Source organism: Pleurodeles waltl, chromosome 5 (assembly GCF_031143425.1).
Source record: "Pleurodeles waltl isolate 20211129_DDA chromosome 5, aPleWal1.hap1.20221129, whole genome shotgun sequence".
In the NCBI taxonomy this organism is placed as follows: Eukaryota; Metazoa; Chordata; class Amphibia; order Caudata; family Salamandridae; genus Pleurodeles; species Pleurodeles waltl.
This window is the reverse complement of record NC_090444.1, coordinates 1,840,139,002-1,840,163,059: the sequence shown is the minus strand read 5'-3', so window position 1 is coordinate 1,840,163,059 and position 24,058 is coordinate 1,840,139,002. Positions and strand designations below refer to the sequence as shown.

General features: G+C 48.0%; 1 protein-coding gene across 1 annotated transcript in view; it reads right to left on the bottom strand.

Moving 5' to 3' along the window:
* The window catches only part of DNAH8 (dynein axonemal heavy chain 8), a 9,979,189-nt gene that overhangs the window by 1,707,479 nt on the left and 8,247,652 nt on the right, over nucleotides 1-24,058 (bottom strand). Inside the window, exon 69 of the mRNA XM_069236651.1 lies at nucleotides 8,958-9,085. Coding sequence (XP_069092752.1) covers nucleotides 8,958-9,085 — 128 coding nt within the window. The remainder of the gene's footprint in view (nucleotides 1-8,957; nucleotides 9,086-24,058) is intronic.

Sequence of the window (24,058 nt, the reverse complement as noted above, 5' to 3'; positions counted from 1 at the left end):
AGCCCACCCTGGAAAATATTCCCAGGAGGGCCTTTGCCACTGCAGGAGCTGTAGTGGTCCTTAAAGGAATAGCTTCAGGATATCTTGTGGCATGGTCCACTACCACCAAGATAAACCTATTGCCTGAAGCAGTAGGAGGGTCAAGGGGGCCAACTATGTCAACCCCTACCCTTTCAAAGGGAACCCCAACCACAGGCAGTGGGATAAGGGGTGCCTTTGGAGTGCCACCTGTCTTGCCACTGGCTTGACAGGTTTCACAGGACTTACAAAATTCCTTTGTGTCCTCAGACATCCTAGGCCAATGAAACAATGGTACCAATCTGTCCCAAGTTTTCATTTGACCCAGGTGCCCAGCTAAGGGAATGTCATGTGCCAGTGTTAGGAGGAACTTTCTGTACTCCTGAGGAATCACTAATCTCCTGGCAGCTCCAGGTTTAGGATCCCTATGCTCAGTGTACAAGAGGTTGTCCTCCCAGTAAACTCTGTGAGAGTCACTGACATCCCCATTAGCCTGTTTGACAGCTTGCTGTCTGAGACCCTCTAATGTGGGACAGGTTTGCTGTGCCACACTCAGCTCCTCCCTGGCAGGCCCCCCTTCACCCAAAAGCTCAGCAGTGTCTGCTTCCAGCTCCTCTGGTGTAGGTTCTGCACAGGGAGGGAATTCTTCTTCCTCAGAATTAGAATCCACTGTAGAGGGAGGGATAGTAGGAAGTGGTTTGCTTCTACTAGCCCTAGCTTTAGGGAGCACTTGGTCCATTGTTCCAGGATCCAAGCTTCCCTGTCCTTTTTGCTTTTTGGCCTGAGCCCTTGTCAAAGCAAAAATATGCCCTGGGATGCCCAGCATTGCTGCATGGGCCTCCAACTCCACATCTGACCAAGCTGATGTCTCCAAATCATTCCCTAATAGACAGTCTACAGGTAAATCTGAAGCTACCACAACTTTCTTTGGACCAGTTACCCCCCCCCCAGTTGAGATTTACAACAGCCATGGGGTGGCTTTGTGTTATTATGTGAGCATCGGTTACTTGGTACTGGTGTCCAAGTATGTGTTGTTCAGGGTGCACCAGTTTCTCAATCACCATTGTGACACTGGCACCTGTGTCCCTGTAGGCCTGGACCTCAACACCATTTATTAGGGTTAGTTGCTTGTACTTCTCCAAGTTATGGGGGCAAGCAACCAAAGTGGCTAAATCAATAGCCCCTTCAGAGACTAAAGTAGCCTCTGTGGTCTCCCTAATCAGACCAACCCCAACTAAATTACCAAAAGTGAGCCCAGCTACTCCCTTGGATTGGCTATTAGTAGGTTTGCTCCCACCACCACTGCTATTAGTAGGGACACTAGGCGTAGCAGTAGGGGTTGTAGTGGTAGGAGCTGTGGTGCCTTTCTTTGGACAACTGGGATCTGTTGTCCAATGGCCTTTTATTTTACATAAATAGCACCATGGTTTCTTTTCCTTGTTCTGATTAAAGGAGGATTTGGACCCACCCCCCCCACCAGAGTGTTTTTGTGGGCCTGATGAAGACTAATTTTTAGATTTGTCCCCACCCTTGTCAGAAGACTTACCATCCTTCTTTTTGTTGCCATCTTTGTCACCCCCTGTATGAACTTTTCTGTTCACTCTTGTTCTGACCCATTTGTCTGCCTTCTTTCCCAATTCTTGGGGAGAGGTCAGATCAGAGTCCACCAAGTACTGGTGCAACAAATCAGACACACAATTATTAAGAATATGCTCTCTCAGGATTAAGTTATACAGGCTGTCATAATCAGTAACTTTACTGCCATGTAACCACCCCTCCAAGGCCTTCACTGCCTGGTCAATGAAATCAACCCAGTCTTGTGAAGACTCCTTTTTGGTCTCTCTGAACTTTATCCTGTACTGTTCAGTGGTTAAGCCATAACCATCCAGGAGTGCATTCTTAAGAACTTGGAAATTATTAGCATCATTTTCTTTTACAGTAAGGAGCCTATCCCTACCTTTTCCAGTAAACGATAGCCATAGGATAGCAGCCCACTGCTTTTGAGGGACATCCTGTACAGCACAGGCCCTCTCAAGTGCAGCAAACCACTTGTTAATGTCATCCCCCTCCTTATAAGGGGGAACTATCTTGTGCAGATTCCTGGAATCATGCTCTTTTGCAGGATGACTATGGGGAATACTGCTGCTGCCACCATGGGTATCTAAACCCAACTTCTGTCTTTCCTTCTCTATTTCTAAAGACTGTCTATCCAAATCCAGCTGTTGCTTCTTGAGCTTCAGTCTGGTTAGTTCCACTCTCAATCTATTGAGCTCCCTTTCTAACAATCTGTCATCAGGGTGGGTGGGAGGGACATTTCTAGATACAGAGGTATGATGGGAATGAACAGAAGGAGACCTGTCCCTTACAGAGGGCACCCTAACAGCTTGGCTACCAGTATAATGTGAGAGCACACCATCAGTATGGTGTGATTCAACCTCTGTACCAACTATGCTAGACTGTCTAGTAATGGGCAGGCTGAGAAGTTTCTTTCCTGAATCTTTTCCTGGGGGAGTCCCTGGATCAGATTGAGAACCATTAGCTACTTTTTCCACAGATTGGGCACTTATGGCCTTATCCTGTACTCTAAGCATGTTAATTAACAGTTCCAAGGAAGGATTCTTCCCTACACTCAAACCTCTCTCTATGCAGAGACTCCTTGCTCCTTTCCAGCTAAGGTGATCATATGCAAGTTTGGACAGTTCAACATTTTTACCTGTGCCAGACATTTTTTAGAGAGAGTTAAAGTGATAGAAAAAGAGAAAAAAGTTTCCAGAACTTTTTGGAAAGACAGAAAAAAACTTTTTAAACTTTTAAGAACTTTTTGAAAGTTTAGAAGTACTTTTCAGCACTTAGAAAAGAGTGAAAAGAGGAAATGCAAAACTTTTTGGCTATGTGTATATACACTGACCTTGTTTTGTATATTTTTCTCTTATGAAAAGTACAATGACAAGAGTGGTAAGTAGTCTCAAGCACTTATCCCACCACTGCACAACCAATGTAGGAGGCTGGACTGGCTTGTAGTGAGTACCAAGGGGTACTTGCACCTTGCACCAGGCCCAGTTATCCCTTATTAGTGTATAGGGTGTCTAGCAGCTTAGGCTGATAGATAATGGTAGCTTAGCAGAGCAGCTTAGGCTGAACTAGGAGACGTGTGAAGCTACTACAGTACCACTTAGTGTCATATGCACAATATCATAAGAAAACACAATACACAGTTATACTAAAAATAAAGGTACTTTATTTTTATGACAATATGCCAAAGTATCTTAGAGTGTACCCTCAGTGAGAGGATAGGAAATATACACAAGATATATATACACAATAGCAAAAATATGCAGTATAGTCTTAGAAAACAGTGCAAACAATGTATAGTTACAATAGGATGCAATGGGGAAACATAGGGATAGGGGCAACACAAACCATATACTCCAAAAGTGGAATGCGAACCACGAATGGACCCCAAACCTATGTGACCGTGTAGAGGGTCGCTGGGACTATTAGAAAATAGTGAGAGTTGGAAAAATAACCCTCCCCAAGACCCTGAAAAGTGAGTGCAAAGTGCACTAAAGTTCCCCTAAGGACAAAAGAGTCGTGTTAGAGGAATAATGCAGGAAAGACACCAACCAGCAATGCAACAACTGTGGATTTCCAATCTAGGGTACCTGTGGAACAAGGGGACCAAGTCCAAAAGTCACAAGCAAGTCGGAGATGGGCAGATGCCCAGGAAATGCCAGCTGCGGGTGCAAAGAAGCTTCGACTGGACAGAAGAAGCTGAGGTTTCTGCAAGAACGAAAAGGGCTAGAGACTTCCCCTTTGGTGGACGGATCCCGCTCGCCTTGGAGAGTCGTGCAGAAGTGTTTTCCCGCCGGACAGACGCCAACAAGCCTTGCTACACGCAAATCGTGCGTTTGGCGTTTTTGGACGCTGCTGGGGCCCAGGAGGGACCAGGAGGTCGCAAATTGGACCTGCAGAGAGAGGGGACGTCGAGCAAGACAAAGAGCCCTCACTGAAGCAGGTAGCACCCGGAGAAGTGCCAGAAACAGGCACTACGAGGATGCGTGAAACGGTGCTCGCCGAAGTTGCACAAAGGAGTCCCACGTCGCCGGAGACCAACTTAGAAAGTCGTGCAATGCAGGTTAGAGTGCCGTGGACCCAGGCTTGGCTGTGCACAAAGGATTTCCGCCGGAAGTGCACAGGGGCCGGAGGAGCTGCAAAGTCGCGTTTCCCAGCAATGCAGCCCAGCGAGGTGAGGCAAGGACTTACCTCCACCAAACTTGGGCTGAAGAGTCACTGGACTGTCGGGGTCACTTGGACAGCGTCGCTGGATTCGAGGGACCTCGCTCGTCGTGCTGAGAGGAGACCCAAGGGACCGGTAATGCAGCTTTTTGGTGCCTGCGGTTGCAGGGGGAAGATTCCGTCGACCCACGGGAGATTTCTTCGGAGCTTCTGGTGCAGAGAGGAGGCAGACTACCCCCACAGCATGCACAAGCAGGAACACAGTCGAGAAGGCGGCAGGATCAGCGTTACAGAGTTGCAGTAGTCGTCTTTGCTACTATGTTGCAGGTTTGCAGGCTTCCAGCGCGGTCAGCGGTCGTTTCCTTATCAGAAGGTGAAGAGGGAGATGCAGAGGAACTCGGCTGAGCTCATGCATTCGTTATCTAAAGTTTCCCCAGAGACAGAGACCCTAAATAGCCAGAAAAGAGGGTTTGGCTACCTAGGAGAGAGGAAAGGCTACTAACACCTGAAGGAGCCTATCAGCAGGAGTCTCTGACGTCACCTGGTGGCACTGGCCACTCAGAGCAGTCCAGTGTGCCAGCAGCACCTCTGTTTCCAAGATGGCAGAGGTCTGGAGCACACTGGAGGAGCTCTGGACACCTCCCAGGGGAGGTGCAGGTCAGGGGAGTGGTCACTCCCCTTTCCTTTGTCCAGTTTCGCGCCAGAGCAGGGGCTAAGGGGGTCCCTGAACCGGTGTAGACTGGCTTATGCAGAATTGGGCACATCTGTGCCCAACAAAGCATTTCCAGAGGCTGGGGGAGGCTACTCCTCCCCTGCCTTCACACCATTTTCCAAAGGGAGAGGGTGTCACACCCTCTCTCAGAGGAAGTTCTTTGTTCTGCCATCCTGGGCCAGGCCTGGCTGGACCCCAGGAGGGCAGCTGCCTGTCTGAGGGGTTGGCAGCAGCAGCAGCTGCAGAGAAACCCCAGGAAGGGCAGTCTGGCAGTACCAGGGTCTGTGCTACAGACCACTGGGATCATGGAATTGTACCAACAATGCCAGGATGGCATAGAGGGGGCAATTCCATGATCATAGACATGTTACATGGCCATATTCGGAGTTACCATGGTGAAGCTACATATAGGTAGTGACCTATATGTAGTGCACGCGTGTAATGGTGTCCCCGCACTCACAAAGTTCAGTGAATTGGCTCTGAACAATGTGGGGGCACCTTGGCTAGTGCCAGGGTGCCCTCACACTAAGTAACTTTGCACCTAACCTTTACCAGGTAAAGGTTAGACATATAGGTGACTTATAAGTTACTGAAGTGCAGTGTAAAATGGCTGTGAAATAACGTGGACGTTATTTCACTCAGGCTGCAGTGGCAGGCCTGTGTAAGAATTGTCAGAGCTCCATATGGGTGGCAAAAGAAATGCTGCAGCCCATAGGGATCTCCTGGAACCCCAATACCCTGGGTACCTCAGTACCATATACTAGGGAATTATAAGGGTGTTCCAGTAAGCCAATGTAAATTGGTAAAAATGGTCACTAGCCTGTCAGTGACAATTTGGAAAGAAATGAGAGAGCATAACCACTGAGGTTCTGATTAGCAGAGCCTCAGTGAGACAGTTAGTCACTACACAGGTAACACATTCAGGCACACTTATGAGCACTGGGGCCCTGGGTTACCAGGGTCCCAGTGACACATACAACTAAAACAACATATATACAGTGAAAAATGGGGGTAACATGCCAGGCAAGATGGTACTTTCCTACACCAGGGTTCTCCCAGGCAAGACTGGGCTGGCGAGAGCCTACAGCGCATGTGTGTTTGGCCGGCAAATGACAGCCGGCCAAACACACATGCTGTGAAGGGGGAGTGCTGAGCACTCCCCCTCAGTGCACGTGACCCCCATGGCCCGCCCCTTTTTAAAGAAAACGATAATAAACATAGTTTATTATCGTTTTCTTTCAAATGTTTTGCAGCTGCCGCTGCTGGGATGCAATATTCCTCTGCCCAAACGGAGGAGCCGCCACTGGCAGGATCCCAGTAGACACAGTCAAACACACTGACAAATAGGCCAAAAGTGGGGGTAACCAAGCCAGAAAGAGGCTACTTTCCTACACTTTGCCATTGCTTTCAATGGCAAAGTTGGGCATGCAGTGTAGGACTGCTCTGCCAGCATGCAGTGGCAGACTGGGAGACGTATGTTACTTGGGGGACCTCTAGGGGGGCACAATCAGTGGTGCAAGGTCTGTGGTATGCCTCTAATGTACATGCCCTTGGCATCAGGATACCATTTACTAGGGACTTACAGGTAAGTTAGCCATCTCCAACCAGATATAGCCAATTCGACAAGAGTTTGGGCAATGACACTGGGATCTGGTTAGCAGGCCTCAGTGCACTCTCAGAGTCGAAAAACCAGCAGCCATCAGTCAAAAAACGTGGTATTTCCTTACATGATTTATGTTTCTTTGAGTGTTGCAGTCGTCTACAAGGCTGTTTGAAAGGGAGATTATTTTCAAAGATCTTTATTTTCATGAGGTAAAGGACATGCTTTTCATGAAGTTCCTCAGTTTGTAAAGACATGCATTACCTCCTTGTCCCTCTTCTTCCCAGTCATTATACATTGACAGACAGATGTTACCTTTTCCAATCTTATGTACAAAATCAAAGCTTGGATAATTGCACCCAATACCTATGTCAGTCTCCTCCTCTGACCACCGCAGTAAAAGGGTTCCATGCACCCAATACTTCCAGTTTTTGCTTCTGCATTCTATCATAAGAAAATGTATCTTTCCTACTGCATTTTGAATGATGTTTACCCTTCTGTAAGCCTTTGCACTACATCATGCGTGCGCCAGACATAATGTATGCAAAGGGGGCGTTCCCGCATTAGGGGAGCCGAATAATTGGCTAAAAAAAATTTGTGTCGTTTTTTTCAGCACTTTGAACGCCTGCCCAGAACAGGCGGTAAAAGGAGGCACACCATTCTGTTCAGTGGGCCTCAATGGTCTTTGCAGGATTGGCATCAACATTTGTGACATTAATCCTGCAAAGCTCGGAACTAGCGTCAAAAATGTTGATGCTAGTTCCCTAACTACTGCCATGGTGCGCCGTATCTTAGATACAGCGCACACATGGTGGCGTTAGGGGGGCTCTAAGGGGTGCAAGAAAAGTGGCGCTGCACTGGGTGCAGCACTACTTTTCTTAAATCAAGCCCAAAATGTCATACAAAGCAGTAACAGGAGCATATTTAGCTTCCAGTATCGTTGTGTGGGCAAACACTTGTGTCAACTACATAGTGAAACTAATACTCAGTGATTTCCTGGCACTCTCTAAAGTGATGGGGGGTGAGATGACATGGCTCAACTTACTGATGGAGAAGCAGATGCCCCATTTATCTTGCTTGCCCTTTACTTGTCTATATGCAGAGGGCAGATGTTTTGTGCTTCTGTTGTCACCCGTCGGAACAGATGCAAGGAATCTTGGGGGGCAGACAATTAAAAACAATCTCTCCTCCTTCCTCCCCCATTCACTGCTGAGGACCGCAAATTGATGACATCAATAAGACTTCGTCAATGAGGTAGAGGGCTTGGGTGATGTAATTTTCTTCCTGTTCCACTAATAGGCTTACAAATCAAAATACAAAACAAAAAGGGTTTTAGTGACTTTTCGAACAGTCAGAAAAGCCTTCATCCGCAAGTCGTTTTGTAGCCATATCAAAGTACAAGAAGAATAGGACATATCCATGGTAGAGCTACCTGAGGACTTTCGTCCTTCTGGGCGACTTTTAAAGCATCTTCTCTTAGAGACGGGTGGAGTGCGGCTTCTTGGTCATCTTCAAAAACATTTAGGGCCAGATGTAGCAAAGGTTTTTACCCATTCTGTGTCTATAGGAAAAAGTGTTCGTACATATGGCCCTTACTTATTATTATACCAAACAAGTTGGTGGAGGCTTGTAAAGTGTTAATTGCTGTAAAGTCCTTATAGTTCCTTTAATTCAGGTGTTTATTTTTTTATTAAATCACTGGGTTTGCAGTATTGTCCACTCGTAGCTTGGATACATTCTTAATGAGTAAGGACTGGGATGAGGAAGACGGTTACTTACTTCAGTTCTCATCTTCCTTGTCGCAGTTCTACATTTGCCACCCTTCCTTTCTGGGGATTTGGGAGTAGGTAACTTTTTTTGAAGTTTGGTATTTCAGGAAATATGGGGGTGCGGCACCCTTTATCCCCCCTTGTCACGGGAATTGTCATAGGATTCTGCCGTAGGAATTGGTTTGAATATCCAGATCTTTGATTTTTTAAAGAATGTAGCATCTTTCTGTCATGAAACGCAAACCAATGTGTAAAGACTGTGGCGAGGAATAACAGAACTCGGATTAATGAAGATTGCCAGCAAAGAACTCAGTCATCTGCAACACTCAGTTGTTTTGTTTCTTTTTATAATGCAGGTAGGTCTTGAAAAACGAAACCTAGATTTCTAGCAGCTAAGTAAATATTCTTCTTACTAGCGCTCAATTTGAGGAATTTGCATACGACTTCCATAGTCTCCTACCCACTTAAAATAGTTATTTCAGGAGTTTACATACGTGATTGTTTTGAAAACAGCAATGGAATGAATGAAAGGAAGATCCTTTTGAGAGCAATTGTTTAAACATAGGCAGCTTATAAGTAAGCAAAGCAATTTTGAAGCGGGCATAACTTGCCTGGTACCTACCTTCCGGTTTGTGCTTTAAATTCTTTGCTTTGTTGGGTCCATCTGATTCTTTCTCCACTGAGTCCGTCTATAAGAGTTGAGGCTGCCTCCATCTTCTTCCTACACATTTCTGCATCATGAAGTAAATCCTGCAGAGACACATTTCAAGGTCACATATGACAAATCTAAATGTCATTGTAATAGGTATGGCATTAAATCACACACAGTAAGATTTGCTGGCTTCAGAAGTCTGTTACCAGCCCTAAGGCACACAATCTAAACAAGCATTGGCAATGCTACTAGGTCTCACCATGTAGTGGAGTTTAGTGGCGTGGTTAGGAGTGAAGAACAGTATTATGAAGTAGTCTAAAGTGTTGGGAAGTGTTGGGAAGGGAATAGAGTGTTGTAGAGTGGAATATAGTGTGAGAACTGAGGGGCATATTTATACTCCGTTTGCGCCGGAATTGCGTCGTTTTTTTTGACGCAATTTTGACGCAAAACTAACTCCATATTTATACTTTGGCGTTAGACCCGTCTAGCGCCAAAGTCCATGGAGTTTGCGTCATTTTTTAGCGTGGACACCTACTTTGCTTTAATGAGATGCAAGGTAGGCGTTAGCGCAGTTTTGCGTCAAAAAGTATAAATATGGGCCTGAGTATACTGTCATAGAGTGGAGTGGTATAGAGTGCCATGTGGTGGTGTGGAATACAGTCGAGTAGTGTAGAGGGTGTTGTGTATCGTGTTATAGAGTAGAGTGGCGTAGGGCGGAGAAGATTGTTATGCAGTGTAGTGGAGTATAGTGTTAGCAAATTTAGTGGAATAAAGTGGTATGTAGTGTATAGAGCGAGTTGCGCAGATTGCTGTATAGTGACTAGCATGGACTCATGTTGTAGAATGAAAGATAGTGGAGTGGAGTGCTGTAGAGTGTAGTGGTGTATGGTGAATTAGAGTGTCGGTGGAGCATAGTATAATGGAGAATAGGATTATAGAGTTTAATATTGTGAAGTGGAGTGTTGCTGTAGGAGGCTGGACTGGCTTGTAGTGAGTACCAAGGGGTACTTACACCTTGCACCAGGCCCAGGTATCCCTTATTAGTGTATAGGGTGTCTAGCAGCTTAGGCTGATAGATAATGGTAGCTTAGCAAAGCAGCTCAGGCTGAACTAGGAGACGTGTGAAGCTACTACAGTACCACTTAGTGTCATATGCACAATATCATAAGAAAACACAATACACAGTTATACTAAAAATAAAGGTACTTTATTTTTATGACAATATGCCAAAGTATCTTAGAGTGTACCCTCAGTGAGAGGATAGGAAATATACACAAGATATATATACACAATAGCAAAAATATGCAGTATAGTCTTAGAAAACAGTGCAAACAATGTATAGTTACAATAGGATGCAATGGGGAAACATAGGGATAGGGGCAACACAAACCATATACTCCAGAAGTGGAATGCGAACCACGAATGGACCCCAAACCTATGTGACCTTGTAGAGGGTCGCTGGGACTATTAGAAAATAGTGAGAGTTAGAAAAATAACCCTCCCCAAGACCCTGAAAAGTGAGTGCAAAGTGCACTAAAGTTCCCCTAAGGACAAAATAGTCGTGTTAGAGGGAAAATGCAAGGAAAACACAAATCAGCAATGCAACAACGATGGATTCCTGACTGAGGGTACCTGTGGAACAAGGGGACCAAGTCCAAAAGTCACAAGCAGCTCGGAGATGGGCAGATGCCCAAGAAATGCCAGCGGTTGGTGCAAAGAAGCTCTTACTAGGCTGAAGAACTGTGAATACTGCAGGAACGACAAGGGCTAGAGACTTCCCCTATGGAGGATGGATCCCCCACGCCTTGGAGAGTCGTGCAGAAGTGTTTTCCCGCCGGATGGACGCCAACAAGCCTTGCTACACGCAAATCGTGCGTTTGGCGTTTTTGGACGCTGCTGGGGCCCAGGAGGGACCAGGAGGTCGCAAATTGGACCTGCAGAGAGAGGGGACGTCGAGCAAGACAAAGAGCCCTCACTGAAGCAGGTAGCACCCGGAGAAGTGCCAGAAACAGGCACTACGAGGATGCGTGAAACGGTGCTCGCCGAAGTTGCACAAAGGAGTCCCACGTCGCCGGAGACCAACTTAGAAAGTCGTGCAATGCAGGTTAGAGTGCCGTGGACCCAGGCTTGGCTGTGCACGAAGGATTTCCGCCGGAAGTGCACAGGGGCCGGAGAAGCTTGCAAAGTCGCGGTTCCCAGCAATGCAGCCCAGCGAGGTGAGGCAAGGACTTACCTCCACCAAACTTGGGCTGAAGAGTCACTGGACTGTGGGGGTCACTTGGACGGTGTCGCTGGATTCGAGGGACCTCGCTCGTCGTGCTGAGAGGAGACCCAAGGGACCGGTAATGCAGCTTTTTGGTGCCTGCGGTTGCAGGGGGAAGATTCCGTCGACCCACGGGAGATTTCTTCGGAGCTTCTGGTGCAGAGAGGAGGCAGACTACCCCCACAGCATGCACAAGCAGGAAAACAGTCGAGAAGGCGGCAGGATCAGCGTTACAGAGTTGCAGTAGTCGTCTTTGCTACTATGTTGCAGGTTTGCAGGCTTCCAGCGCGGTCAGCGGTCGATTCCTTATCAGAAGGTGAAGAGGGAGATGCAGAGGAACTCGGCTGAGCTCATGCATTCGTTATCTGAAGTTTCCCCAGAGACAGAGACCCTAAATAGCCAGAAAAGAGGGTTTGGCTACCTAGGAGAGAGGAAAGGCTACTAACACCTGAAGGAGCCTATCACAAGGAGTCTCTGACGTCACCTGGTGGCACTGGCCACTCAGAGCAGTCCAGTGTGCCAGCAGCACCTCTGTTTCCAAGATGGCAGAGGTCTGGAGCACACTGGAGGAGCTCTGGACACCTCCCAGGGGAGGTGCAGGTCAGGGGAGTGGTCACTCCCCTTTCCTTTGTCCAGTTTCGCGCCAGAGCAGGGGCTAAGGGGTCCCTGAACCGGTGTAGACTGGCTTATGCAGAATTGGGCACCTCTGTGCCCAACAAAGCATTTCCAGAGGCTGGGGGAGGCTACTCCTCCCCTGCCTTCACACCATTTTCCAAAGGGAGAGGGTGTCACACCCTCTCTCAGAGGAAGTTCTTTGTTCTGCCATCCTGGGCCAGGCCTGGCTGGACCCCAGGAGGGCAGCTGCCTGTCTGAGGGGTTGGCAGCAGCAGCAGCTGCAGAGAAACCCCAGGAAGGGCAGTCTGGCAGTACCAGGGTCTGTGCTACAGACCACTGGGATCATGGAATTGTACCAACAATGCCAGGATGGCATAGAGGGGGCAATTCCATGATCATAGACATGTTACATGGCCATATTCGGAGTTACCATGGTGAAGCTACATATAGGTAGTGACCTATATGTAGTGCACGCGTGTAATGGTGTCCCCGCACTCACAAAGTTCAGTGAATTGGCTCTGAACAATGTGGGGGCACCTTGGCTAGTGCCAGGGTGCCCTCACACTAAGTAACTTTGCACCTAACCTTTACCAGGTAAAGGTTAGACATATAGGTGACTTATAAGTTACTTAAGTGCAGTGTAAAATGGCTGTGAAATAACGTGGACGTTATTTCACTCAGGCTGCAGTGGCAGGCCTGTGTAAGAATTGTCAGAGCTCCCTATGGGTGGCAAAAGAAATGCTGCAGCCCATAGGGATCTCCTGGAACCCCAATACCCTGGGTACCTCAGTACCATATACTAGGGAATTATAAGGGTGTTCCAGTAAGCCAATGTAAATTGGTAAAAATGGTCACTAGCCTGTCAGTGACAATTTGGAAAGAAATGAGAGAGCATAACCACTGAGGTTCTGATTAGCAGAGCCTCAGTGAGACAGTTAGTCACTACACAGGTAACACATTCAGGCACACTTATGAGCACTGGGGCCCTGGGTTACCAGGGTCCCAGTGACACATACAACTAAAACAACATATATACAGTGAAAAATGGGGGTAACATGCCAGGCAAGATGGTACTTTCCTACAGTTGCGTAGAGACGTGGAGTAGAGTGGAGTAGTGTGGGTTAAAGATAAGTGGCGTAAAGAATAGTTTTGCAGAGTATACTGGAGGCCGTGCAGTAAGGCTCATTTGCATGTGGTAAGGCCCTGCCTGTTGAGGTACATTAAGTAAAGACTAACGGACTGGAAGCCATTCAAAACTAATTACCAGTGGCTGGGATTAAGTCAAGCATTAATGACCACTTCCTGTAGGATCATGGTAAGTGATGAGCCTATTACAGTTTAGATGGTCCTTGTGAGTCAAAAGTCTAACCCCTGCACACTTCCAAACAACAAACATCTTGAATGGATACCCAAGGAACATCGCCTAAAACAAGCATATGTTAAATACACACTCCACTGAAACCCATGTGTTAGAACAGTACTCGGGGAACTCACCTGTCTGTCAGTCACCCCCTCCCCCAGCTGTTCCACGGTCCTGCTGCACTCCTTGCCCAGGGTGGGGGTGGGGTTTGGCAGCCGGTAGTCCTTGATTATAGGCACAAGTGGTCCCCAGTTCCTCTCTTGGGCTCTGACTAACCTCTGGGTAGTCATTTCCTAGGAGACAATCAAGGGGAAGGTCTGTACTGACTACCACCGTTCTCCAGCTAAACATCCCACCCACTTCTATGGGCACAAAAGCCACAGGCCTATCAGTGACCCTGTCTGGGCTAGCTCTTACTCAGGCAGTCTCACCTGGGATGTACTGGTTTGAGAACACCAGCCTGTCATGCACAATAGTGTGACTGGCACAAGTGTCTCTCAGGGCAGTGGCTGGGATTCCATTCACCAGTAGGTGGTGGAAGTGTCTACTTACCTCTGGAATCTCCAACTCACCTGTTGGGCCCTTTTTCCAGTTGAAGGCTATGAAGACCTCCTCATCTGAGGAGTCACCCCCAATGGCTACACTGGTCACCCCTGGGATTTTGCTAGGGGGTTTGTTTTTGGGACAAGAAGTGTCCTTGGTGGTGCCCTGTCTGTCTACAGTTTTGGCACCATGGCTTAGTGGCATCCCAGTTCTTACCCTGGTACCCACCTTTGTTTTGGGTTGTGTCTTGGGGCCCACCCACCTGGTCTGGTTTTTGGGGGCCTCCAGAGGACTCTTTTTCTTTATTTCTAGTGTCACCCACTTTCTCCTGGGGAGGCTTTGTAACTCCTTTCTTTTGGTCACCCCCAGTGGAAGTTTTGGTTACCCTAGTCTTGACCCAGTGGTTTGCCTTCTTTCCCAATTCTTGGGGAGAAATTGGACCTAGGTGTACCAGATGCTGATGCAACTTTTGATTGAAGCAGTTACTTAAAATGTGTTCTTTCATAAACAAATGATAAAGCCCAACATAGTCATGCACTTAATTTCCAGTTCGCCAACCATCCAGTGTTTTCACTGAGTAGTCTACAAAATCACCCCAGGTCTGGCTCGAGGATTTTTGAGCCCCCCTGAACCTAATCCTGCACACCTCAGTGGAGAATCCAAATCCCTCAATCAGGGCAGCCTTCATGAGGTCATATGATTCTGCATCTTTACCAGAGAGTGTGAAGAGTCTCTCCCTACACTTTCCAGTGAACATTTCCCAAAGGAGAGCTCCCCAGTGAGATCTGTTTACTTTTCTGGTTGCACAAGCCCTCTCAAAAGCTGTGAACCATTTGGTGATATCATCACCATCTTCATATTTTGTTACAATCCCTTTGGGAATTTTTAGCATGTCAGTAGTTTCTCTGACCCTATTTAAGTTGCTGCCACCATTGATGGGAGCTAAACCCACCTCTTGTCTTTCCCTTTCTATGGCTAGGAGCTGTCTCTCCAAAGCCAATCTTTTGGCCATCCTGGCTAACAGGAGGTCATCTTCATTGAGGCTGCCCTCAATGCTTCCAGAGCTGTTGGACTCCCCTGTGGGAGAAGCATCATCTCTGACTATCACTTGTGGAGTCAGGGTTGGAGGAACCCTGGTCTCCCTAACTAGGAGTGGAGGGGGGAAATTGTCCTCCAGTTCACTAGCTTCATCCTCTGTAATGTTGTCTTCAGAGGGGTTGTCTCTAGCAAACTCTGCCAAGAGCTCCAGGAGCTGTACTTTGGTAGGGTTTGATCCAGTTTTTATCTTTTTGATGTTTTAGAGTCTCCTTAAATCTGACATCCTAAGATGCAGGTAAGGGGTGAGGTTGAGCTCCACCACCATCTCTTCTGCAGTAGACATTATTTCTCTAAAAGTTGGGATATTTTTTAAGAATCTAAAACTATCTCTAGAACTTATTCCAAACTTTTACAACACTTTTAAACTCTAAAAGAAACGCTAACAGGGACTAACAAAAGGCCCTAGCAGGACTTTTAGAAATGTAGAAAAATAGCTCATATTTCAAAAATTCAGTTTCTAATGACAATTTGTGGAATTTAGTCATGTGATCAGGTATTGGCTGAGTAGTCCAGCAAATGCAAAGTCTTGTACCCCACCGCTGATCCACCAATGTAGGAAGTTGTCTCTGTATATACTATTTCAAAGTAAGAAATAGTGTGCACAGAGTCCAAGGGCCCTTAGAGATAAGATAGTGGCAAAAAGAGATAATTCTAATGCTCTATTTTGTGGTAGTGTGATCGAGCAGTAGGCTTATCAGAGGGTAGAGTTAAGCATTTGTTGTACACACACAGTCAATAAATGAGGAACACACACTCAAAGACTGATTCCAGGCCAATAGGTTTTTATATAGAAAAATATACTTTCTTTGCAAGTAATACTTCAAATGAAAGATATTTCACTCAGGTATTCTAGGAACTTTGAATAATCACAACAGCATGTACAGTTTTGACAAAAATGTCAAGAAGCTATTTTAAAAGTGGACACTGCAAAAATCAAAGGTTCCTGGGGGAGGTATGTATTTACCTTGTTAAGTTCACAGGTAAGTAAAACCCTTACAGGGTTCAAAGTTTTGTCCAAGGTAGCCCACCTTTGGGGGTTCAAGGCAACCCCAAAGTTACCACATCAGCAGCTCAGTGCCGGTCAGGTGCAGAGGTCAAAATGGTGCCCAAAACCCATAGGCTTCAATAGAAATAGGGGTGCCCCGGTTCCAGTCTGCCAGCAGGTAAGTACCTGCGTCCTCTGAGGGCAGACCAGGGGGGTTTTGTAGGGCACCGGGGGGGGACACAAGCAGGCACAGAAAGTACACCCTCCGCGGCACAGGGGCGGGCGGGTGCACAGTGCAAACAGGTGTCGGGTTTCAGATGGGAATCCATGGGGAGACCCGGGGGTCTCTTCAACGATGCAGGCAAGCACAGGTGGGGGGGGGCTCCTCGGGGTAGCCACCACCTGGGCTAGGCAGAGGGTCGCCTGGGGGTCGCTCCTGCACTGGAGTTCGGTTCCTTCAGGTCCTGGGGGCAGCGGGTGCAGTGCTGGTTCCAGGCGTCAGGTTCCTTGTTACAGGCAGTTGCGGTCACGGGGAGCCTCTGGATTTCCTGTGCAGGCGTCGCTGTGGGGGCTCAGGGGTGTCAACTCTGACTACTCACGGGCTCGGAGTCGCCGGGGAGTCTTCCCTGAAGCGTTAGTTTTATGTAGGTCGAGCTGGGGGCGTCGGGTGCAGAGTGGAAAGTCTCACGCTTCCGGCGGGAAACGTGTGGTCTTTAAAGTTGCTTTTTTGTTGCAGAAAGTTGCAGTTTCTTGATCAGGGCCGCTGTTCTCGGGAGCTTCTTGGTCCTTGAGAGGCAGGGTAGTCCTCTGAGGCTTCAGAAGTCGCTGGACCCTGTTGGATGCGTAGCTGTTGCAGTTTTCTTCGAAGTAGGGAGACAGGCCGGTGGGGCTGGTGCCAAATCAGTTGTTGTCTCCGTCTTCACTGCAGGGCTTCAGGTCAGCAGTCCTCCTTCTTCTTTAGGTTGCAGGAATCTAGTTTCCTAGGTTCTGGGGAGCCCCTAAATACTGAATTTAGTGGTGTGTTTAGGTCTGGGAGGGCAGTAGCCAAAGGCTACTGTCCTTGAGGGTGGCTACACCCTCTTTGTGCCTCCTCCCTGAGGGGAGGGGGGCACATCTCTATTACTATTGGGGGAATCCTCCAAAATCAAGATGGAGGATTTCTAAAGGCAGGGCTCACCTCAGCTCAGGACACCTTAGGGACTGGCCTGACTTGTGGGTGACTCTTTCTTGTTTTTCTCATTATCTCCCCTGGACTTGCCGCCAAAAGTGGGGGCTGCGTCCAGGGGGCGGGCATCTCCACTAGCTGGTGTATACTGGGGCATTGTAACACGAAGCCTGAACCTTTGAGGCTCACTGCTAGGTGTTACAGTTCCTGCAGGGGAGAGGTGTGAAGCACCTCCACCCAGAGCAGGATTTTGTTTCTGTCCTCAGAGAGCACAAAGGTCCTCACCACATGGGGTCAGAAAATAGTCTCTCAGCAGCAGGCTGGCACAGACCAGTCAGTCCTGCACTGAACAATTGGGTAAAATACAGGAGGCATCTCTAAGATGCCCTCTGTGGGCATTTTTTAATAAATCCAAAACTGGCATCAGTGTGGGTTTATTATTCTGAGAAGTTTGATACCAAACTTCCCAGTATTCAGTGTAGCCATTATGGAGCTGTGGAGTTCGTTTTTGACAAACTCCCAGACCATAAACTTAATATGGCCACAACTGTACTTACAATGTCTAAGAATAGACTTAGACACTGTAGGGGCATATTGTTCATGCAGCTATGCCCTCACCTGTGGTATAGTGCACCCTGCCTTAGGGCTGTAAGGCCTGCTAGAGGGGTGACTTACCTATGCCACAGGCAGTATTTTGTGTGTATGGCATCCTGAGGGGGATGCCATGTCGACTTTGCCTTTTTCTCCCCACCAACACACACAATCTGCAATGGCAGTATGCATGTGTTAGGTGAGGGGTCCCTTAGGGTGGCACAACATATGCTGCAGCCCTTAGGGACCTTCCCTGGTCACAGGGCCCTTGGTACCACTGGTACCTTTTACAAGGGACTTTTCTGTGTGCCAGGGGTGTGCCAATTGTGGAAACAATGGTACATTTTAGGTGAAAGAACACTGGTGCTGGGGCCTGGTTAGCAGGGTCCCAGCACACTTCTCAGTCAAGTCAGCATCAGTCTCAGGCAAAAAGTGGGGGGTAACTGCAACAGGGAGCCATTTCCTTATAGATAGATAGATAGATAGATAGATAGATAGATAGATGATCAATGTCCTGTTGTGATTACTCTGGATTTCCTTGTTGTAAATTAGCTATAGTGCTACTTTGCACTGCACCTATATTACAGAATATTACCAACAGAAGATTAAGGGCTGCACAACAGAACATTGAGCAGGTATCTATAATTTACTTAGCAGAGATGGAAAAGCTCTAGTTATTTGGGAACTACTTTTATAGCTATGTGTGCAATAGCATCAACCTACTAGTACACAGCCCAAGCATATTAAACTCAGAAGAAGATCCATGTGAGGACAAGTGCAGGAAAGTACCATCTTGCCTGGCATGTTAACCCATTATTTCACTGTATATATGTTGTTTTAGTGTATGTGTCACTGGGACCCTGCCAGCCAGGGCCCCAGTGCTCATAAGTGTGCCATGTATGTGTTCCCTGTGTGATGACTAACTGTCTCACTGAGGCTCTGCTAACCAGAACCTCAGTGGTTATGCTCTCTTTGCTTTCCAAATTGTCACTAACAGGCTAGTGACCAATTTTACCAATTCACATTGGCATACTCGAACACCCTTATAATTCCCTAGTATATGGTACTGAGGTGCCCAGGGTATTGGGGTTCCAGGAGATCCCTATGGGCTGCAGCATTTCTTTTGCCACCCATAAGGAGATCTGACTATTCTTACACAGGCCTGCCAGTGCAGCCTGAGTGAAATAACGTCCACGTTATTTCACAGCCACTTACCACTGCACTTAAGTAACTTATAAGTCACCTATATGTCTAACCTTCACCTAGTGAAGGTTGGATGCAAAGTCACTTAGTGTGTGGGCACCCTGGCACTAGCCAAGGTGCCCCCACATTGTTCAGGGCAAATTCCCCGGACTTTGTGAGTGCGGGGACACCATTTCACACGTGCACTAAACATAGGTCACTACCTATGTATAGCGTCACAATGGTAACTCCGAACATGGCCATGTAACGTGTCTAAAATCATGGAATTGTCATCCCAATGCCATTCTGGCATTGGGGAGACAATTCCATGATCCCCCGGGTCTCTATCACAGAACCCAGGTACTACCAAACTGCCTTTCCGGGGGTTTCACTGCAGCTGCTGCTGCTGCCAACCCCTCAGACAGGTTTCTGCCCTCCTGGGGTCCAGCCAGACCTGGCCCAGGAAGGCAGAACAAAGGACTTCCTCAGAGAGAGGGTGTTACACCCTCTCCCTTTGGAAATAGGTGTCAGGGTTGGGGAGGAGTAGCCTCCCCCAGCCTCTGGAAATGCTTTGATGGGCACAGATGGTGCCCATCTCTGCATAAGCCAGTATACACCGGTTCAGGGATCCCCCAACCCTGCTCTGGCGCGAAACTGGACAAAGGAAAGGGGAGTGACCACTCCCCTGACCTGCACCTCCCAGGGGAGGTGCCCAGAGATCCTCCAGCATGCCCCAGACCTCTGCCATCTTGGATTCAGAGGTGTGCTGGCACACTGGACTGCTCTGAGTGGCTGGGCCAGCAGGTGACGTCAGAGACTCCTTCTGATAGGCTCTTACCTTTCTTACTAGCCAATCCTCCTTCCTAGGTAGCCAAACCTCCTTTTCTGGCTATTTAGGGTCTCTGCTTTGGGGAATTCTTCAGATACCGAATGCAAGAGCTCACCAGAGTTCCTCTGCATCTCCCTCTTCACCTTCTGCCAAAGTATCGACCGCTGACTGCTCAGGAAGCCTGCACAACCGCAACAAAGTAGCAAAGACGACTACTGCAACCTAGTATCGCTTCATCTTGCCGGCTTTCTCGACTGTTTCCTGGTGGTGCATGCTCTGGGGGTAGCCTGCCTCCTTTCTGCACCAGGAGCTCTGAAGAAATCTTCCCCCTGCAACCGCAGGCAACAAAAGACTGCATCACCGGACCTCTGGGTCCCCTCTCAGCACGACGAGCGTGGTACCTGGAACTCAGCAACTCTGTCCAAGTGACTCCCACAGTCCAGTGACGATTCAGTCCAAGTTTGGTGGAGGTAAGTCCTTGCCTCCCCACGCTAGACTGCATTGCTGGGTACCGCGTGATTTGCAGCTGCTCCAGCTCCTGTGCACTCTTCCAGGATTTCCTTCATGAATAGCCAAGCATGGGTCCCCGACAGTGCACAACCTTCTGAGTTGTCCTCCGGCGTCGTGGGACTCCCTTCTCTGACTTCGGGTGGACTCCGGTTCACTCCTCTTCTAAGTGCCTGTACTTCTGCGGGTGCTGCCTGCTTCTGTTAGGGCTCCCTGACTTGCTGGGCGCCCCCTCTGTCTCCTCATCCAAGTGGCGACATCCTGGTCCCTCCTGGGCCACAGCAGCATCCAAAAACCCTAACCGCGACCCTTGCAGCTAGCAAGGCTTGTTTGTGGTCTTTCTGCGTGGGAACACCTCTGCAAGCTTTTTCACGACGTGGGACAATCATCCTCCAAAGGAGAAGTTCCTAGTCCTCTTCGTTCTTGCAAAACATCAGGCTTCTTCCATCCAGTGGCAGCTTCCTTGCACCCTCAGCTGGCATTTCCTGGGCTCCTGCCCTCTCTCGACACTGTTGCGACTCTTGGACTTGGTCCCCTTGTCTTACAGGTACTCAGCTCCGGAAATCCACTGTTGTTGCATTGCTGGTGTTGGTTTTCCTTGCAGAATCCCCCTATCACGACTTCTGTGCTCTGTGGGGGTAGTAGGTGCCCTTTACACCTACCTTACAGGGTCTTGAGGTGGGCTATTTTTCTAACCCTCACTGTTTTTTTACAGTCCCAGCGACCCTCTACAAGCTCACATAGGTTTGGGGTCCATTTGTGGTTCGCATTCCACTTTTGTAGTATATGGTTTTTGTTTCCCCTATACCTATGTGCTCCTATTGCAATCTATTGTAACTTTACACTGCTTGCATTACTTCATTTTGCTATTACTGAATATTTTTGGTATTGTGTACATATATCTTGTGTATATTTGGCATCCTCATACCAAGGGTACTCACTGAGATACTTTTGGCATATTGTCATAAAAATAAAGTACCTTTATTTTTATTGTTTTTTCTTATGATATTGTGCATATGACACCAGTGGTACAGTAGGAGCGTTGCATGTCTCCTAGTTCAGCTTAAGCTGCTCTGCTATAGCTACCTTCTATCAGCCTAAGCTGCTAGAAACACCTCTTCTACACTAATAAGGGATAACTGGATCTGGTACAGAGTGTAAGTACCCCTTGGTACCCACTACAAGCCAGGCCAGCCTCCTACAACAAGGCCCAAGCGTACGAAATGCAGAGGAATCTCCATGTGAGTACAAGGTACAAGCGTATGAGATGCAGAGGAAGATGCCTGTGAGTACAAGGCCCAAGTGCATGAAATGCAGAGGAAGACACCTGTGAATAAAAGGCTCAAGTTCATGAAATGCAGAGGAAGATCCCCGTTAGTGCAAGACCCAAATGTTTGAAATGCAGAGCAAGATCCCTGTGAGTACAAGGACCAAGCGTATGAAATGCAGAGGAAGATCCCTGTGAGTACAAGGCCTAAATGTATGAAATGCCGAGGAAGATCCCTGAGAGTACAAGACCCAAGAATTTGAAATGCAGAGAATATTCATGTGACTACAAGGCCCAAGAATTTGAAATGCAGAGGAAAATCCCTGTGAGTACAAGACCCAAGAACTTAAAATTCAGAGGAAGATTCATGTGACTACAAGGCCCGGGAGTTTGAAATACAGAGGAAGATCCCTGTGAGCACAAGGCCCAAGCGTATGAAATGCAGATTAAGATCCATGTAAATACAAAGCCAAAAACCATCCCAGAGATGTCATCCCGTCCCTTCTGCATCAGAAAACCGCAGATTATGTAAGAATTCATACGTTCTAATGGAATGCCTGACTGGATTGCAACAGGATGAAGGACGAAGGAAGCTCTTGCGAGCTCTCTCAATTTCCCGGCAGCAGTGCAGCAGTGCAGATCGGCAATGGAGCGGCTGCAAGCGCGGCTCCGGTCCCTGTTTCTTCAGATCAGTGCTCCTGCAGTCCCTCCTTTCTTCTTGATCGGGCACCCAGGCCTGTGGGACGACGGTCGGTCAAAGGGGGCTTGGAGCCCGAAAGAGCCTGAGGTAGGTGCACAGAAGAGTGCGGGTGCCGCACGGGTGCTGCGGGGGCTGCGGGAGCCGCAGTAAGGTGCTTAGGAGAGATGCTGCCTGCTCTCTGCCCGAACTGCCCGGACTGTTGGCGGCGGGCAGCAGGTGAACTGCGACCAGGCTGGAAGCTGGTGCTTGTTGTCTTGTAGTGGCTAGGGCTGGGGAGTGGGTCCCCTGGCCTTGAGAATCCCCCTCCTCAAGCTGCACTTGGACTTGGCTTTGGCCTGCCTTCCCTGCCTATGCTCCACCCCTCTGGTCATTCAGCCTGAAACATTGTCTGTGCAAGTGAGGCTTGCTGTTTCCTTTGAGTTCCCTTCAAGAGCCCCAGGAGAATCAGCTAAGTTAAAACACCGTAAAGTACGGATCAAAATGTCTATATCATAGATAATCTACATAGGGTTGGAGTGAACCGAGAGGAGACCGAGGACGAGGAACACTAGCGCGAGAAACCCAGAACTGGCAAAGGCAGGGGCAAGCAAGGTGTGTGGAGCTACTGTAACAGCCATCAAGAGCCAGTAAGAAGCAGGAAGAGCAAAGAGGACCATGACAGCAGTGAGGAGGTGAGGTGGTGAGGAGAAGAGGGGTAGGTGGGGGGGTCGGTAAGGGAGGAAGATTGAGTGACCCAGAGTCTCCGCCACCCCCAGCCGCCCCCGGCATCACGATATATCACCATACAGCCATACAACCATACAACTAAGCGCCCACGCAACCCGGCCACCACCACAAGGAAGTGGGGTAGGCAGCACTGCAGTACAGTATAGAGCACAGCGGAAGCAGCTCGATAACGTTGGGTGCAGCTTGCAGGTGTTCTAGAGGGGGGTTCTAGTGGCGGGTACTCTGTGATTGCCTAGGTACAGGACTACTATGGGAGGAGAGAGGGCCATCGCCATTAGAGAACAGTTAAACAACAGCAGCACACCCACTAAAATGAGGTCAGGACGTGAAAGACAAGTTACTACAAGAGCAAACAAAAGGAGAGGGATGCAGACGGGCGAAACCTCAAAAAAAGTAAAGGCAAACGTAGCAAGGGAAAATACAGCCCTAATCTCACCCGTCGCAAGAATGTTTGACAAGGTACAGAAAATCCCTTAAAAATTCAACTTCCTGAAAGATCCAGTAGGGATAATCTTCTCCACCCTAAAGGATACAAACTTACTTACTGCTCCAATTACTCCAATAAAATCCAGCCCAGTGAAGGCGAAGGAGCTAAAAATCAATGTAAGAGAGAGCTTGCAGCAAACTGAGCTGGAAAGTGCAGCAACCAAGCGAGAACAAGAAAATTAGGAGGAAATGGAAGATAGTGTAGTTCTAGGGTGGGGGTCGGTAAGTGACATAGACCTTTTATCAATTTTGCCAGACTCCCCCTTCCAGCAAAATGGCAAAAGGGAGAATAAAAGCGCCCTGCTGAGAAATGGGCAGCCAGCGCCTATAGAAGTGATTGTGGAAGTGACTGGGAACAAAATAGGTGAAACAAAGGGACAAGTATTAAAATCAGAGGAAAGGATAAAATAGAAATAAATGAAAGGGATATGGGGGGTGAAGACGAAGAAAGGGAAAATCATGTGCCTCACCAAAACAGCATAAAGACGAAAGTGCGACATGAGTCACTTGCCACACATGCTAGGCAAGAAAGTTCAGCAGCCCAACAAAGTAAGACGGTAGACATATGGGAAGTGGTTTTTAAAACATCACAACTGACACTCGAGGCACTAACATACCAAGCAAATAAAATGGATGTCCAGATAGATCTCCTAAACATAATAGCAACGTCAATATCAGGTATTGACTAGAAATTGGTGGATCTAAATAATGTGATTGTTCGAGCACAAAACCTGGTAGAAACAACAAATATGGA